At 39.3% G+C, this 15,949-nt stretch overlaps 1 protein-coding gene across 1 annotated transcript in view; it reads left to right on the top strand.

Moving 5' to 3' along the window:
- LOC115216983 overlaps positions 1-15,618 on the top strand; it is a 51,366-nt gene extending 35,748 nt beyond the window's left edge. Inside the window, exons 5-7 of the mRNA XM_036507697.1 lie at positions 1-37; positions 3,083-3,238; positions 15,010-15,618. The exon at positions 1-37 is cut by the window's left edge and continues 66 nt beyond it. Of these exons, the coding sequence (XP_036363590.1) occupies positions 1-37; positions 3,083-3,238; positions 15,010-15,269 (453 nt within the window). The 3' untranslated portion in view covers positions 15,270-15,618. The remainder of the gene's footprint in view (positions 38-3,082; positions 3,239-15,009) is intronic.
- The last annotated feature ends 331 nt before the right edge of the window (positions 15,619-15,949 follow it).

Raw genomic sequence — 15,949 nt, 5'->3', positions numbered from 1 at the left:
AACACATGTAATCGGTCAAAGACCAATAATTTTACAGGTAAGCAAAACTAAAATAATGCCCAAGAAAAATCATTATTAAAATGCAGATTATATGTTGTGTATTTTGCATAAAATGTTTGGGAATCAGCATCAAAGGTTGATGGGGAATGGATATAAGATCTGTGGGAGCTTCAGAGTAATATAGTTGCATGATGGTTGAAGTAATGAGTAAGGTGCTTAATGGATGTATGGGAAATAAGACAGTATATATAATGGGAGGAATTAGGATGATGGGTAGCCAGCCAGTTCTGATGAGCAGCAGATAGTAGTGGTAGATAAAACAGACAGTGAGGTCACAATTTGAAAATAGTGATTGAATATTATTTTCAAATAAAGGGTTGCTTTATAAGGAGGATACAGTAGCCAGATTGACTACATCCCCACCAAACACATGGATAGATATATGCCCATAAATGCAAAATGTACAACTCAAAATAAGCTAGTGATGAGTGACCTCAGGTTTTGGGCCAGAAAGATTCTGAGATGCAATCCAGCATGGAAAAGGTGGCTGTGGAAGCTCAAGGATCCCTCAAGTAGGTAGAGATTTAGAGATGTCCTCAATGACGCCTATGATGAGAAGGAAGGAGAGATAGAGACATATGATGTAGAGGACAACTGGAAGTTCTTAGGGGACAATCTACTAAGGGCTAGTGACATTAACAGAGCCATAAAAGAGAAAAGACAAGCCTGGAAAGAGTGGAAAATAGGGTATGAAAAAATCTTATCAGAAAGCTAAAAAGGAGGCTAGATGCCAGGTCTATTCAGCATAAAGGAAGAGGTTTGCCAAAGTCCTACAGCATGAAGATCAGTTTTCCAGATTTCCAGACAGTGTGTCAGTGAGAATTGAGATATTGTAGGAGAGGAGTGTGTGCAGATGGATAATGGTATGCTTGCACTTAATGATGTGGACAAGAAAGAAGCATGGAAAAGTTACTATGCAAGACTGTTGAATGTAGAGAATGAATGGGATAAAGGGAGTCTTCCTCATTTAAACCCAATAGAGAGATCTAGTGGACGGCTGTATGGTACATATTGCAATTGAAAACTTGAAAATCTGGAAAGCCCTTGGTTCATCCAGATTCACAGCTGAGATGCTTAAAATATCCAGTCAGGTAGGATATGGGCTGGTCACCCACATAATTGATCCGGTCATTCAGGAAGTTGTAATACCCAGTGACTGGCATAGCTGCATAATTGTTAACTGCTACAAGAGTAAGGTCAATGCACTAAATAGAAGCAATTACAGAGGCATCAAACTCCTAGATCTGGTGATGAAAATTACAGAGAGAGTTATAGCCCAATCAATTAGGAGCAGACATAGGCTAGACGAAATGCAGTTCAGCTTTGTCTGGGAAAGAAGCACTACTGATGCTATTTTCAGTCTGGCAACTTCAAGAGAAGTACTTAGCTAAGAATAAACCATTATACTTGGAATTTGTTGATCTAGAGAAAGCCTTTGATCAAGTGCCCCACTGTGTGATGTGGTGGACTCTGATGAGGCTGATGAAAGCTGTACAGGCCATGTACAAAGGGGCTGTTAGTAAGGTGAGAATTAACCAAGAGTACAGTAAAGAATTTAGTTCAAAGGTAGGGGCTCATCAAGGCTCAATCCTTAGTCTCCTCCTTTTCATCATTGTCCTTCAGGCCATAACAGAGGAATTCAAGCCAAGCAGACCCTGGGAACTACTATATGCTGATGGTCTTGCTCTTGTAGTGGATTTCATATCAAAGCTAGATGAGAAATTCCAGGTGTGGCCTTAAAGTTAACATAGCAAAATCTAAGGTCCTAGTAAGCAAGAATACTGACAGGATCCTGCCCAAGTCAGGTGGGTGACCCTGTTTGATTCGTAGGAAAGGCATAGGCAAGAATTCCATATGGTGTACCCAGTATAAGCTATGGACACACAATCAGTGCAGTGGATTAATAAGAAGGTTATCAGAGAAGATAGCTTTCATATGTGGAAGATGCACAGGATCTATAAAAACTATAGAGACTCAGGAAGTTGATTCTCTCAAATGCTCTGGTGGTTCATTAGTGGTAGGAAATCATTTCTGCTACCTAGGGGATCAAATTAATGGTGGGGGAGGATGCATGGAGTGAGTGATAGCTAGAATAAGAATAGAATTGAAGAAATTCAGAGAGCTGCTACCTCTGTTGGCCATGAAACGTTACTGACTCCAAGTGAAAGGAAAACCATGGAGGAATTCCAACCATGTTTCATGGTTCGTTATCTCAACAGATTCTTTATAGGATCCAATGGCTAAGGACATCATCAAGAGGAACCACATCTGGTTTCGGCCCTTACTCCTCTACCGTTGTCAACATGTGGGGCCCCTCCCCATTTTGGAGGTGTCTTCAGCTCTGGTGTTGACTACCTTTTGTTCTTTGGTTTCAGACAGCATTTCTACATGGTAGTGAGACATAGGCCCTAAATGCAGAGGACATGCAAAGGTTAGAAAGGAACGAGGCAAGTATGCTCCGCTGGATGTGTAGTGTTAGTGTACATGTTTAACGGAGTGCTAGTGTTCTGAGACAGAAGTTAGGCATAAGAGGAATTAGTTGCTGTGTGCAAGAGAGAAGACTGTACTGGTTCAATTATGTGATGTGGGTGGATGTCGACAGCTCCATAAAGAAGTGCTGATCTCTCAAAGTGGATGGAACACATAGAAGTGGGAGACCCAGAAAGATGAAGGATGAAGTACTGAAGAACACCCTCAGGATGAAAACCTTTCAGGTGAAACGTTTAGTTCAAATGAATTATATGAGAGAGAGATGTGTGTGTCAGTAATGATAGTGGATTATTGAAGTCATTGAATTTCATAGCATGAATTCCTGCAGCAAGTTGATTTTAGCTGTGTTACAACCACTTGTCAGTTATCAGACAAATCGTCTCTCTCTATATATGATGAATTGAAACTAACAGCTATTGGACCAATTTAACAATACTTTTGTTTATTGAAGTTAAATTGATATTTTTAAAAAGTATTTCCAAATTTGTCTTTGACAAAATAACAAAATTTTGATTTCTATTTTATTTTATAGTGATTGGTACACCATGTACAACCCCATCACCAAAGCACAACAATGAAACATCAACAAAACACAAAGAGAACTCTTCTAAATTAACCATATCCCTTGCTATTATTGGTGCTATGATCATTCTTCTGCTTCTTGCTCTCAGTTTTTACTGTTTCAAGCGTGAGTATGCAATCTTTGTTCAGACATATGCTCAAGTAGTATCACCAAGATTATCTGTATATCTGATAGCTTAGCCCTGATTACATGGTCTTAAGCAGATGAGTTAAATCTCATATATAGGACACCAGTCTATTTCAGGAAATATTTCTTGTAGATGTGGTTCCTATTTTGTCACAAATTAAATACCTAAGACCATGTTGATGTGGATTCAAGACTTACAAATGTATTTCCTATTTAGTTCTTTCACCTTTGTAATATGATGAATTGTGGATATTTATATGAGACATTATTTATATGTATATGTTTTGATGTATGTTTGATGAAGGAAATTATTATTACTGTTTGTAAATAGTAATCCATTAAATATCTGATGTTTGTGTTGGATTATTTAGCTTGTGTAACTGACCTCTTGAAATCTAGTAATGTCTAGTAATGTCAAAGTATTTCCATTTGCAAAACTGTACAATCCAAGAATTAACTATTATAGTGTCTAGGAAATTTGTGAATAGACTAAAGTACCACTTCTTACATGTAACAGAGATGTGATACTTTTGGATAAGCCAGTCTAAGTGGTCCACACCTCCCATATATTTGTCATACTTGGCTATGAGAAATGGCTGAGGAACAAATATTTCTTTTCTATGGCTGGTTGACCATCTTTTAGTATTTCCAACAGGGGTGGCAGACTGATGATTGCTTGCAATTGTGAAAATGCTGTTGTCATGCCACTTCAAAACAAAGAATTCTTCCTTTTCTTCAAATTTGTAGTCATAGGATCCATGATTTTCCTTTTTCCTGGATTTGTTATCCTTCATGGGACATCTGGATGTTCTGTTTGAATATACTGTACCCATGATTCTGATTCCTAAAGTTATAACTTGAGAAAAAGTTAACATAAATTTCATGATCATTGGGGTTCTCTAAGTGATTGGTCATTGATAAAACCACTCTTGAACCTAGACTGTCATCATTCCTGGTATTGGAAGTAGGATTTTTTTTTGCTTTCCTTGATATAAATCCATTCTAAAATAATAGCCACTAGTGGCACAACAAAGCACCCACTTCTTGAAACCAAATCTTATTGGCTTACTCTTATAAATTGTTTTAGATAGCTTCTTCCATAGTATCTTACTATGTTTTCATCTACTGACAGCCTCTTAAAGAATATTCCAAACTGCTTGAACTTCTGATTCAGAGATTAAAAAATCTCAACTTGGCTCTTGCCAAGTACTTTATCTTTCATTGATTTCATTCTATCATCTGCTCCATCAGTAGTTGGTGATGCAAATTTGGAAAAATCAGTCTTTTTCCAAGAGAAATCTGAGCTTTTCTTTTTTTTTTTCCTTTTGGTTATGTTACTTCTTCATTATCATACCGATGAAGCTCAACACTTTCTGGCACATCCTACAAGATAATGGTTAGATTTCTGTTCTCATCATCTAAAATCTCATCATCAAAGTCTTCTTCATCAGTCAGTTCATTTACTGGTGGAGGAAGTTCAACAATATCAATAAAGTTTTCATCACTAGGAGACTCATTTTCTTCTGCATAATTTACTGTACCATGAACTGAATAGAATGACTTGACTGAATGGTAGAAAACCATGGGAGAACATCTGAAAATAAAACTAAAATTAGAATAATAAAGAAAGAAAAGAACAATTTTTTTTTCACAGCTGTCTATACATAGAAAATGTTTTCAGCATAAAAAAGTTTATCTCTGCAGATTGTTTTCTCTTTTATGCAACTTCCATAGAAAATTGAAAAAATGGAGTTCTAGTGACCATGCTCCTTATATTAGGACCAAACATTTAGAGCATGCTATATTTGAGCAAAATTACTTTCAAAGATTTTCTTAACTTTATTGGACAGTTAGAACAATTGTTTATACTATATACAAATATGGGTTGGATATAAGTACTACTTATCAAAAAGTTTTTGATTGAAACTGAGTGTATCCTTTCCCTCAAGATTTTCACACCGTACTGAAAATTGAGACATCAGTGTTGACAATATACATCAGACACTAGGTGTAATATTTGAAAAACGCTCCAGTCTTGATGACTAAAGATATCGCAGAAAAATACAGGTGTTGCAGAAATATGATGTTTAACCTGTCTTCTTTGCTGATTATTTTTTTTTTCTTTTTGTGGTTAAAATTATTTGTGAGTAACCTGCAGGTTGTTTTCAAACCAATACTCAAGAAATTATAGAAATCTGACTCGCAAGATTTTATTCAATGTTATTTTTATTTAATTCAAATTCAATAGTTTTAACTGTATTATAAATATAACAGGTGCTCTCCCTTAGTTTACTTTAAGATTTACGAGAAGGCAGGTGATAAAAGGCTTTTCCTAATTTCTTCTAAGAATTTACTTGTCTAGAAGAATGACGAGTATTAAATTTCTTAACTAATTCTTCAAACTGCTCCACGAAGAATTTAGGTAAATTACTTAAGGTCATGATGGAGAATACAGATAATGCAAGGGCGACTTCATGAGTTTGAAAAATAATTCACCACTTCAAGACATGCAGATGTGAGGACAAATTCTCCTGTAGCAGCTTAGATGTCACTAAAAATATATTGGAAATCCTGGGTTTTTATAAGCTACTTTGGAGTGTCCAGGAACTAAAATTTCAGAACAATTTTTGGTTGAAAACTAGGATGGCTTCGGTTAATATTTTCTTAGTCAATGAAAAAAATCTTTGTCTAAACTTGTATTTTAGCGTCAGAAGAAAATTTCCACAGAACAAATCTAGTTGATTTCTGTTCAAAATATATCTGCTACAAAGTTTCTTACTACAGATGCGTGATCCTTCTGGGCCAAAAAAAAAAAAGGACCATGGGCGCTAACGGGTTATGAGAAATGATAGTTTTGTAAAATCACATCGTGAGCTTGTTTTCGTTTTATATGGTGTAACATTTAAATAGTGTTATTGCCAGGCTGCACTTAAGACTTGTTAACAGTTCACAAGGAAAATGCTGTACCTGTTAAGTATTATTAGCATTTGAATTGTTCATATAACATTTTGATAGTTTAGGAGCTAGGTGGAAAATCCACCCAAGAAAAGACAATTTTTAGCTTCAAAGAAAAAACACAGTCGCAATTAATATTCATAAAGATCTCACTGTGCAACACTGAAAAAAAGGATGATAGTTTCAGTTATATTCTGTATTATGAGAGATAATGAAAAAGAAAGAATAAGAGAAAAAGTGATATCCTACAATTATATATCTTTACATACATATCCATGTATAATCAGTCAATGAGAACGGGAATTTTTTTAGGTGTGAGTAGGCAAAATATTGCTAATTTGTGGTTCAAATTTTGTAATTCCTGAAATGGAAACTGATTGCATTTATTAACATTGTTAAAATCGACCTATATATAGATTTCATATATTTCATCTTTGAAATTTTCTTTTTTTTTCACATAAATAGTTTATGCCAAATACAGAAACCCATTGCTAGCAAATGATTTTTAAATATATCGTTCATGTTGGAGGCATTAATAAAAGCCAGTCAAGAGTAGTATATCTAATGGGGGTTCTGGGACAGATCACATGATAGGGTCCAGCCCATTTTCCACATAGCCCCAGCTAACCTCAGGCTGCTTATACTCTGTTCGATTTTTTATTTAGACAAATGCTTGCCTTATGTATAAACAACAGTATGATTGAGTACAATTGATGCGAGTGGTTGGTCGTTGGGTGGACCAAGCGCTGCGGGAAACAGTGCATCAATAAATTGTGTGGGGTCCACCAGGCTCAGTTACGTAGGAAGCTGGGATTGGAGCCAGATATACATCTAGTGGGGGTTCTGGGACAGATCACATGATAGGGCCCGCCCCACACCCCTGGCAGGCCCCAGCCCAATGATACACGTTTGTAATCCCAACCCTATACTATACTGAGTACCAATAGGAGCCTTATAGCTTCGCCATAGGGTGGACGACCCCTTGCCAGCCTAAGGGCTTATATTTACAGCAGGGGAGCTCGACAACCAGGGTTTACCCCAAACCCTAGAATAGCTATAAATGACTCACCTCTGTGCCATTTCGGCCTGTAAGGCCTCATCAGAACACCTGGCAGGTATTAATGGCTCCTGGTAGTGTCAGTGTGCCTGAACCCATTCCATTACATGAATAGGCCATCAAGTGGGAGCAATCAGAGTTCCACATATAGGACTGTTGAGACTAATAGCCGAAAGCATGAGGCATTTACTCATCCTCACCATCAGTCCCTTCTTCTACCACAGACTCTAGCCTTTGAATGTCCTCCTTGACCAGCTGTATTTGAGCTTCCGTGGTTTCTAAGTCCATTGCTATTTTTTCAGCCTCTCTCTCTGTTTTCTCCTTTACTGTAGATGTCTTGTTCGTTCATTCAGTTTTCTGGCCAATTCCGGACGTGCTTTGCCTTTAGACACGTTTGTTTCTTTGACTATTTGCTCCAAAAACGAGAAAACTCTCTTTTTTGGTCTGTCTACATTCATTTTTGTCATGCTATGATATTCCTGTCACGCTGATAGAAACTTGTCACGGTCTAGGAGGTGTGACAACTAATTTACAGCTTATATAAACCGACAGACTTAACAGCCCTTAACAGCACTTAGCACCACTTAACAGCCCTTTTTGCTATCCATAGCTATGTATATTCCGATACATTCTAGAAGGCTGATGCAGCTATGTGAAATGCTTGTGGTTTTTCAAAGTGGGACAGGAAGTAAATAATAGCACAAGGCAGAATGTAAACATGACGTAGTCATAGCACATGGCTGAACCAGGAAGTAAACATGACGATGTCATAACAGCAGTATGGTGGCCCAAAGGGAACATAAATAAAAAAGTGGCTGAAAGCTGTGATAGTTACAGAGTAACGGTGTATGGAAGCAGGCTGTGTGGTGCTCTTTTTGGCCTCATAAAGCAGATTATGGTGCAACCAACTTCTTTATGAAACTGGCCCTGACCTCATCCCAGCCTCTCTGAATAAGCGAGTTTTTTATCTCTTCATCCAACACCGGAGGTTTCACTGAAGCATGTGCTTTTTTAGCTCCAGCCTGGATCTCTGCCTTAATCTGATCATACTTGTTGAGCTCACCAAGAATGAGGCGAAACTCTTCATCTGAGATTCAACCATCCATGAATGCACTCGAGACATGGTCTGCGATGGTATTCAGCTTGCTCTCTGCCAGGAGTCTGACCTCGTTATGCTTTTTGGCTTTGACTGTGAGACGGTGGCCAACAAACTTGCCTATTACTCCAAGGCTGCCACATGCCAGGGCCGCAATTTCAAGGCCCAAGACTACTGGGGCCACAATAATGGTAGACAGAAGGCCCACACCACCGATGCCCATCCCCAACACTGTGTCAACGCCATCGACAACATTGACCCCATGGCAGTATTTTTTGTACAGTTGACCCTGTTTGTCCCTCTCGTCTTCAAGTCGTTCTTTTTCCAGTTGTGAGACCTCTTGAAGCGAGTGGGATTGTGCAGTATCAATGAGATAAGGCAGATGTGGATAAAGTGTTGGCGTACAACTTAGTGTGATGTATGCCTTGCCAGCAGATTCGCTGTTAACTGATGTGCTATCAGCTGGTGGAGCAGTTGCTTGCTTCATGATGTTATGGAGTAACTATGGCAAAGCTACAGGTCGAGTTCAATTAAAACGCAGTGAGGACATCAGCGTTGGTCGTAGCTGACCTGAAGCTTACTCGGTCGCATTGGGCAAGCTATAGTGGGGTCCCAAATGTATTAGTACCAGAGTATTGGTCTGAGGTTACCCCATATGATGTATGTTATCCCGTTAACCACAATATTGACCGTTGCTATGGTGCCCGGGGAAGTGGTAACTCTGGTTACAGTTAGTCGCATTCGGTGAACCCTGCCTGCAGCCATCATGTTGTAGCCATGCATTGGTAGATTAGCACCAGCACCGAATGACCATTCATATTGGCCCGTTCCAAGAGTGCCACTTCGTTCAGCCCACATGGTTATGAGAGGCTTCCGGCTATCGACATACCTTTTTGTGGCTACATCGTGTTCATCAACTGGAACGTCACCAAACTTCAAGTGAGTGCTGGGGACGGTGTCTCAGGTGGAGCTGACGGTGCCATTGTAGAAGCCTATGGCAACCACTTCTACATTCCCCTCGACTTCAAGCTTCTAGAGAGCCATATGCCCTTCTACCAGTCAGCACTTGGTGATAGGCTCGAGTAGGAGTTGACATTTAACGACTACTCCCTCATGGTCCAGGCCACTGGAGATGCTAACCCCAGTTACTCCATTGAAAACATCTGCCTGGAGTATGACATGGTCACACTCCCTGAACTGGCAAGGATGATCCGCAACCAGTACAGTGGCTGCCTGGCCATCCTGTACGACCGTGTACTGCGGTACCGCAAAATTGCAACCAACAAGAGCAACACTTTGTGGAACGTTAACCTGAACATGCCTGCTCGCTCGATGAAGGGCATTCTGTTGTTGTTTGAGGATGTTGCTGTGCATCAAGCCTTTCAGCGGGGCACCAAGGCCTTCTACAACCCCAAGATAACCAACGTAGAAGTTACCATTGAGGGGGTCCCCAACAAGCTGTACAGCCAAGGCCTGCATGCATACCAGCAGTGGGTCGAAGCAAAGATGTTCTTTGCCGCCGGCTGCAAGTGACATCTCGAGGTGGCCATGGTCGTGAAAGACCTTGCTCTTAAAGACATGTCTTTGGGGTAGTTCTTGACCTCCAAGTTCACCCTCTGGCATGACCTCCACACCACGGACAATGACCAGCTCCATGGCAGTGGCCGGCGCATTGAGAATGCCAGCGAGGGTGTGACCATCCAGATCCTGAAAGCGGTAGAGGCCGTGGGTGTATTGAACGTCTACCTGTACATCATTATGGGCACACAGCTCAACATCGAAGATGGCCGATTCGTCTCAGTGCTCAACTTATACTGATACTTCGTATCATCAACTCTTTCCACCGGGCCCCCACTCTGCAATTATTTGTGGAATGACCGGGTGTGGGAAAACGGTCTTCATGCTGGACCTCCTGGAGGGCCCCCATCGTAGTTTCTTTCGGCACATTGTGTGGATAATGTTTGAAATTTAGTTAGATTCATTTGTGTTATTTAAATAGCAGAGAACCCCAGTCGCCACAACCTCCAGTGTTTGCAAATAACAGCAGAGCAGAGACATTCTCTATCAAAAAACTATACTGAGCTGAAGTTCAAAATTCGGTGATTAATTTTTATCATTCCATAGTGATCTTATAACAGTTGTGTATAGTAAATTATTATATTCATCTTCTGTTTCTTCATAAAAAACTATTTGGAACTAGCAAAGGTTAAGTGAATGCAATCAAATGAAATGTAAATATCATCATCATCATTAACATCATCATCATCATTTAACATCCATTGTCCATGCTGGCATGGGTTGGACAGTTTTACCAGGGCTGGCAGGCTGGAGTCTCCACCAGACTCCAGTTTGATTTGGCATGGTTTCTACAGCTATATGCCCTTCCTAATGCCTACCACTCTGAGAGTATAATGGGTGCTTTTATGTGCCACTAGCATAGATGCCAGTTGCATGACACTGGTAGCTGTCACAACTAGGATTTCATGTAACTTGATGGGTCTTCTTCTCAAGCATGGCATATTGCTGAAGGTCTTGGTCATTTGTCATTGCTCCGTGAGGACTGATTCTTGAAAGGCACAGGTGCTAGTTATACAACACCAGCACAGGTGTTAGATATGTGACACCAGCATTGCACATTACCTCCATGAGGCCCAACACTCGAAAGGTGCTTTTTACATGTCACCAACATGGGTACCAGTTATGTGATTCCGGCATTGGCCATAACTGTGATTTCATTTGACTTGATGGTTCCTCTCAAGCATAGCATATTGTCAAATGTCTCGGTCACTAGTCATTGCCTCTGTGTGGCCCAACATTTGAAGATCATACTTCACCACCTTGTCCCATGTCTTCCTGGGTCTACCTCTTCCACAGGTTCCCTCTACAGTTAGAGATCAGCACTTCTTTACACAGCTCTCCTCATCTATACACATTTGAGGCCCTTTGCTTCTAGGCATTGCCTCCATGCCTGAAATTTCTTCTCTAGTTCTGGTAGTGATTCAGCTTTAAGAACAAGATCCTCAGCACAGAGGAGCTCCTAGGGGCAGTCCATCTTAAATTCCTCTGTTATTGCCTGGAGGACTATGATGAACAAGAGGTGGGTGGAGGACTGATCTTTGGTGAACTCTTACTTCTACCTTGAATTCATCGCTATACTTGTTGCCAACCCTCACCTTACTGACTGCATCCTTGTACATAGCTTGTACTACTCTCACCAACCACTCATCTATCCCTAGTTTCTGCATTGACCACCAGATAAGGGAACAGGAGATCCTGTCAAAGGCTTTCTCCATGTCAACAAAAGTCAAGTACAGAAGTTTATCTTTGGCTAGGTACTTCACCTGCAACTGCCACTCTGGAAATGTAGCATCAGAGGTGCCTTTTCCCTGGCACAAAACCAAGCTGCATCTCATCTAAACCAATTCTCTCCCTAATTAGTTGGGCTATGATCCTCTCCGTGACTTACATCACTTGTTCCAACGATTTGATGCCTTTGTAATTATTTCTATCTAAGGTGTCACCTTGTAGCAGTTGACTATGGTGCTGCTACACCAGCCATTGGGTATGTCTTTTTTGTGTACTACCTGCTTAAATATATGGGCAACTAAACCATAGCCCACACCACCAGATATTTTAAGCATCTCAGTGGTGATTCCTGATGGGCCGAAGGCTTTCCCCATCTTCATATCTTTCATATTTTTGCCTAAAATGCTTCTGTCTATTTGGATTGATAGTCCCTCTGTTGGATCCATAAGCAGACTCTCCTCCTCCCATGAGTTCTCTACACTTAGCAGCCTTTCATAGAGGCACTTTCAAGCCTCTTTTTGCTGAGTCACTAAATGCAAGTGAACCATTATCCATGTGAGCACACTTCTCTCCCACATCATAATTTTCCCTGGCACACTGTCTTGCAAACCAAAACACTTGAAGCTGATGGTCCTCATGCTGCAGAACATTGGTCAACTTCTTCCTTTTTGCTCTACCTCTGGCTAAATATACCTGCTTCCTAGCTTCCGTTCTAGCTGCCTGATCTAGCTCCTTGCTACCAACACCCTTCCAATCCTTCCAAGCCTGTTTCTTTGCTCTGATGGCCCTGTCAGCTACACTGTTCCACCATACATCACCTTAGGCCTGTTTGGCACTTTGCACTAGCCACAAATTTTGTTTGTAGCTCTCAGTAAGTTGTCTTGTAGGAGCTTCCAGTTATCCTCTATGTTACAAGTCCTCCTCCTTCTCATTAAATGCTTCATTTAGGACATCTTTAAATCTCTGACTGTTCAAAGGATCCTTAAGCTTCCATATCTTCTTTTTCGAAACTTGGTTGCTTCTTGGGATCCTTTGTGCCAGTAGTTTGAAGTAACTAATGAGTAACCTATGCTGTGTGGTACATTCTTCTCCAGGGAAGGTCTTTGCATTTATGAGCAGCCATGAATCCCACTTTCTGGTGAGAATGTAATCAATCTGTGTAGCATGGTCACCAGATTTGTAGGTTATCAGGTGACTGGCTGGCTTTCTGAAGTTGGTGTTGCAGATCATTAAGTCATTTGCATCACTGATCTCCAGTAGCCTTGTTCCCTCCTCATTTCAGGAACCAATTCCATGGCCCCCATGCTCTCCATGAAAGACACCTGGGGCTTGCCCAGCATATGTTCAAGAATATCTGATGATTCTAATCTGATGATTCTAATGCCCATTTTTTCTTTCAGTACATACGTACTTTGTTGCACACGCACACTAACATTACCCGTCCATCATAGCATGTTAGTTTTATTTCTCTCTAGTCTTTACATATCTTCTGAATTCTTAGAACAAGTTTCACAACCATAAAGCATTGCTGTTTCATACACAGGCATCATACAATCTGCCTTTCACTCTGGGAGAGAGGACTTTTGTTACTAAAAGAGTTAAAAGTTCTCTAAATTTTCTCTAACTGCTCCTTATCCTATACTTCCATTGCTTCCACTGATAATTAGGTTACCTAGATAACAGAAACTATCTGCTACTTCTAGGGAGCCTCCTGGGCATCCTAGAACATTGTTATCTCTGCCTTTTTTACTGAACCTAGAAGAGGTAACTCATCGATCTTTAAAGCAGTCTTTAATATTATGGTCATAACATGTCCGCTTGCCATGCTGGCATGAATTGATCATTTCAGCAAGATCCAACAGACTGGAGGATCACATCTCTCTCCAATTGTTCTTGTGGCTGGATTGCCTTCTTTATGCCATCTACTTGAAAATATGTACTGGTGGCACCAGCATTAGTGATGTTGCCTTGTAATCTGCAAGACTGAGAGAGAGAGTATCAGAGTATGAGTTGGTTTTATGTGAGGTTCAAATATGATGGGAAAAACCAGAAAAGTTTATTGCTGTTGGGGAGATTCAAGGCTTCCCAATATCATATAAGGGTAGGTGGGTTACAGGGAATGGTGCCAAAAGAGAGATTGTGGTGATGAGGTACTTGAGTGTACCTTCAAGGTAACATGTTCCAGAAGGTAATATAGAAGAAAGCATAGAGACAGAAGGATGAAGAAAGATAGGTAAAGGTTGTTAGAATATATGTGAAGAATGAATGATTGATAGAGCTTGTGGTTGCTAATATCAAAATAAGAAGTGCTGGTGGTACTAGTTATAACAGCAGTAGGATTATATTAGCAATAATAGGTGACAAAGTAATAATTATATATCAACAGAGATTGTAATAATCATGACAGTAATAGTAATACTACTATAACTAATTGTGATATTGGTTTATTAGATACTTATTACAGCTAGGTGGACTACAACAGATTCACAGAAATGTTCAGTGAAATAAAACAGCCTAGATTCTCCGATGAATGAAAGTTTACAGCCTGTCTTATCATTATTTATATGTGTGTGTGAATGTGAGAATATTTTTATTGATATATAAGCTTGCTTCCAAACAATGTGATCTTAGGTTCAGTCCTACTGTGTGACTTGTTGTTCAAATGTCTTCTACTGTAGCCTTTGGCCAACCAAGGCCTTCTGAGTACATTTGGAAGATTGAAATTATAAGAAATCGACAGTGCGTGTGTATTTTTGTTTGTTCCCCTCCATCTCTTGAGAACTGGTGTTGGTTTGTCTCCATCCTTATAATATAGCTGTGTGGCAAGAGAGACTGATAGAATAAGTACCAGACTTAAAAAATAACTATTGGGCACTGCCCCAGCATGGCCACAGTCCAATAACTGAAACACATAAAAAGATCAATTTAAGAAGTTGGTGACTAAGTTAGTAAAGTGAAGTGTCTTTGAACATGGCTTAGAGTTATTATTATTAGGAATGAGCTATTTCTCTAGAAATTCAATAACCTTTGTTTTAATAACTGATATCAGATTAAGATTACACAGCCACATTTTTTAAGGTCACATTTAAAAGTTCTTGCATGTCAAGTGATCACATAACTTCTTTACTTCCTCTGTAGATGATTATATCTATTTTGAAATCTCACTTTTCTGAATTCAAGTTTTATTGTGGCTGGTTTTGGAATTTTATTTTTCTGGGCCATTTAAAATGGTATGATTAATTCTGTTGATCTTGTATGTAGTTAAAGAATTTCACACCTTTAATTCTCATATATTGTTGATATTTTATTATTGATTGTGTGAATTTATATTTTCAGGAACACTCCAAGAGAAAAGAGGGCTGTTATTTTATACAGAGGACCATACTTACCACTGTGAAGCCATTGATAAGTTTATATCTTTCATGAATAAGAGTAAATGTAAACTAGAAGTTGCTGCTCGGCTAGTGAAAGGTGGTGATCCATTAAGACTGAGTTTAGAAATTCAAAAGTCTGATTTTATAATTCTTGTTTACTCCAAAGCTCTTCACAAAAGAATTCAGGCATGGAAAAGCAACCAAGATTACATAAATTTTTAAAATTTTTTGACAGTTTCCCTTCTTAGAGAACTTAATGCAAGCAACAAACTTATCATTTGTAAGTTTCCTCAGGTACCAATCTCCAGTATCAGCAGTGAATTACCTTCAATCAAGTGTTACACTCTTACAAAAGAGTTGAACTCACTTATTAAAAAAATCCATCGATCAAGAGTGCATCAAGAGCTTGCTATTCGTGTCAAGAGTAACAAGCTCAATCATAAATTTAACTCTTTGACAAACACAATTAAGAATGCTGCCACATTTGAAGAAAATAATTCCAATTGGTTTGAAGACAAATATATTTGCCCTAAGAAAATGGAATCTTTAAATGAAATGCCTGATTACAGTGCAAACTTTTCAGATGGATGTGAACGTAGTATTTTTTCAGTCCCTGTAAGTTATATGTTGGAACAGATCAATGAGTACAATGACTCATCAGTTTAAAAGGATTCATAGGCTGGATTCATTTGTTTTAACAAAGATTTGGTTCCATTCTTTTAATTTTATTAGCAGTATCGCCCGGCGTTGCTCGGGTTTGTAAGGGAAATAACTATATAAGCATTTTTAGAGAGTTACTTCCCTTATATAAACCGAGCAAAAAATGCATTAAAAATGCGGAACAGTGATGGTAAATTTTTTTTTAAATCTTAGACTCATCGTAGATGCGCGGTAATACCCAG

This window comes from Octopus sinensis, linkage group LG11 (genome assembly GCF_006345805.1).
Source record: "Octopus sinensis linkage group LG11, ASM634580v1, whole genome shotgun sequence".
NCBI classification, from domain to species: Eukaryota; Metazoa; Mollusca; class Cephalopoda; order Octopoda; family Octopodidae; genus Octopus; species Octopus sinensis.
The sequence above is the reverse complement of the archived record's forward strand: the minus strand, read 5'-3'. Positions and strand labels throughout refer to the sequence as shown.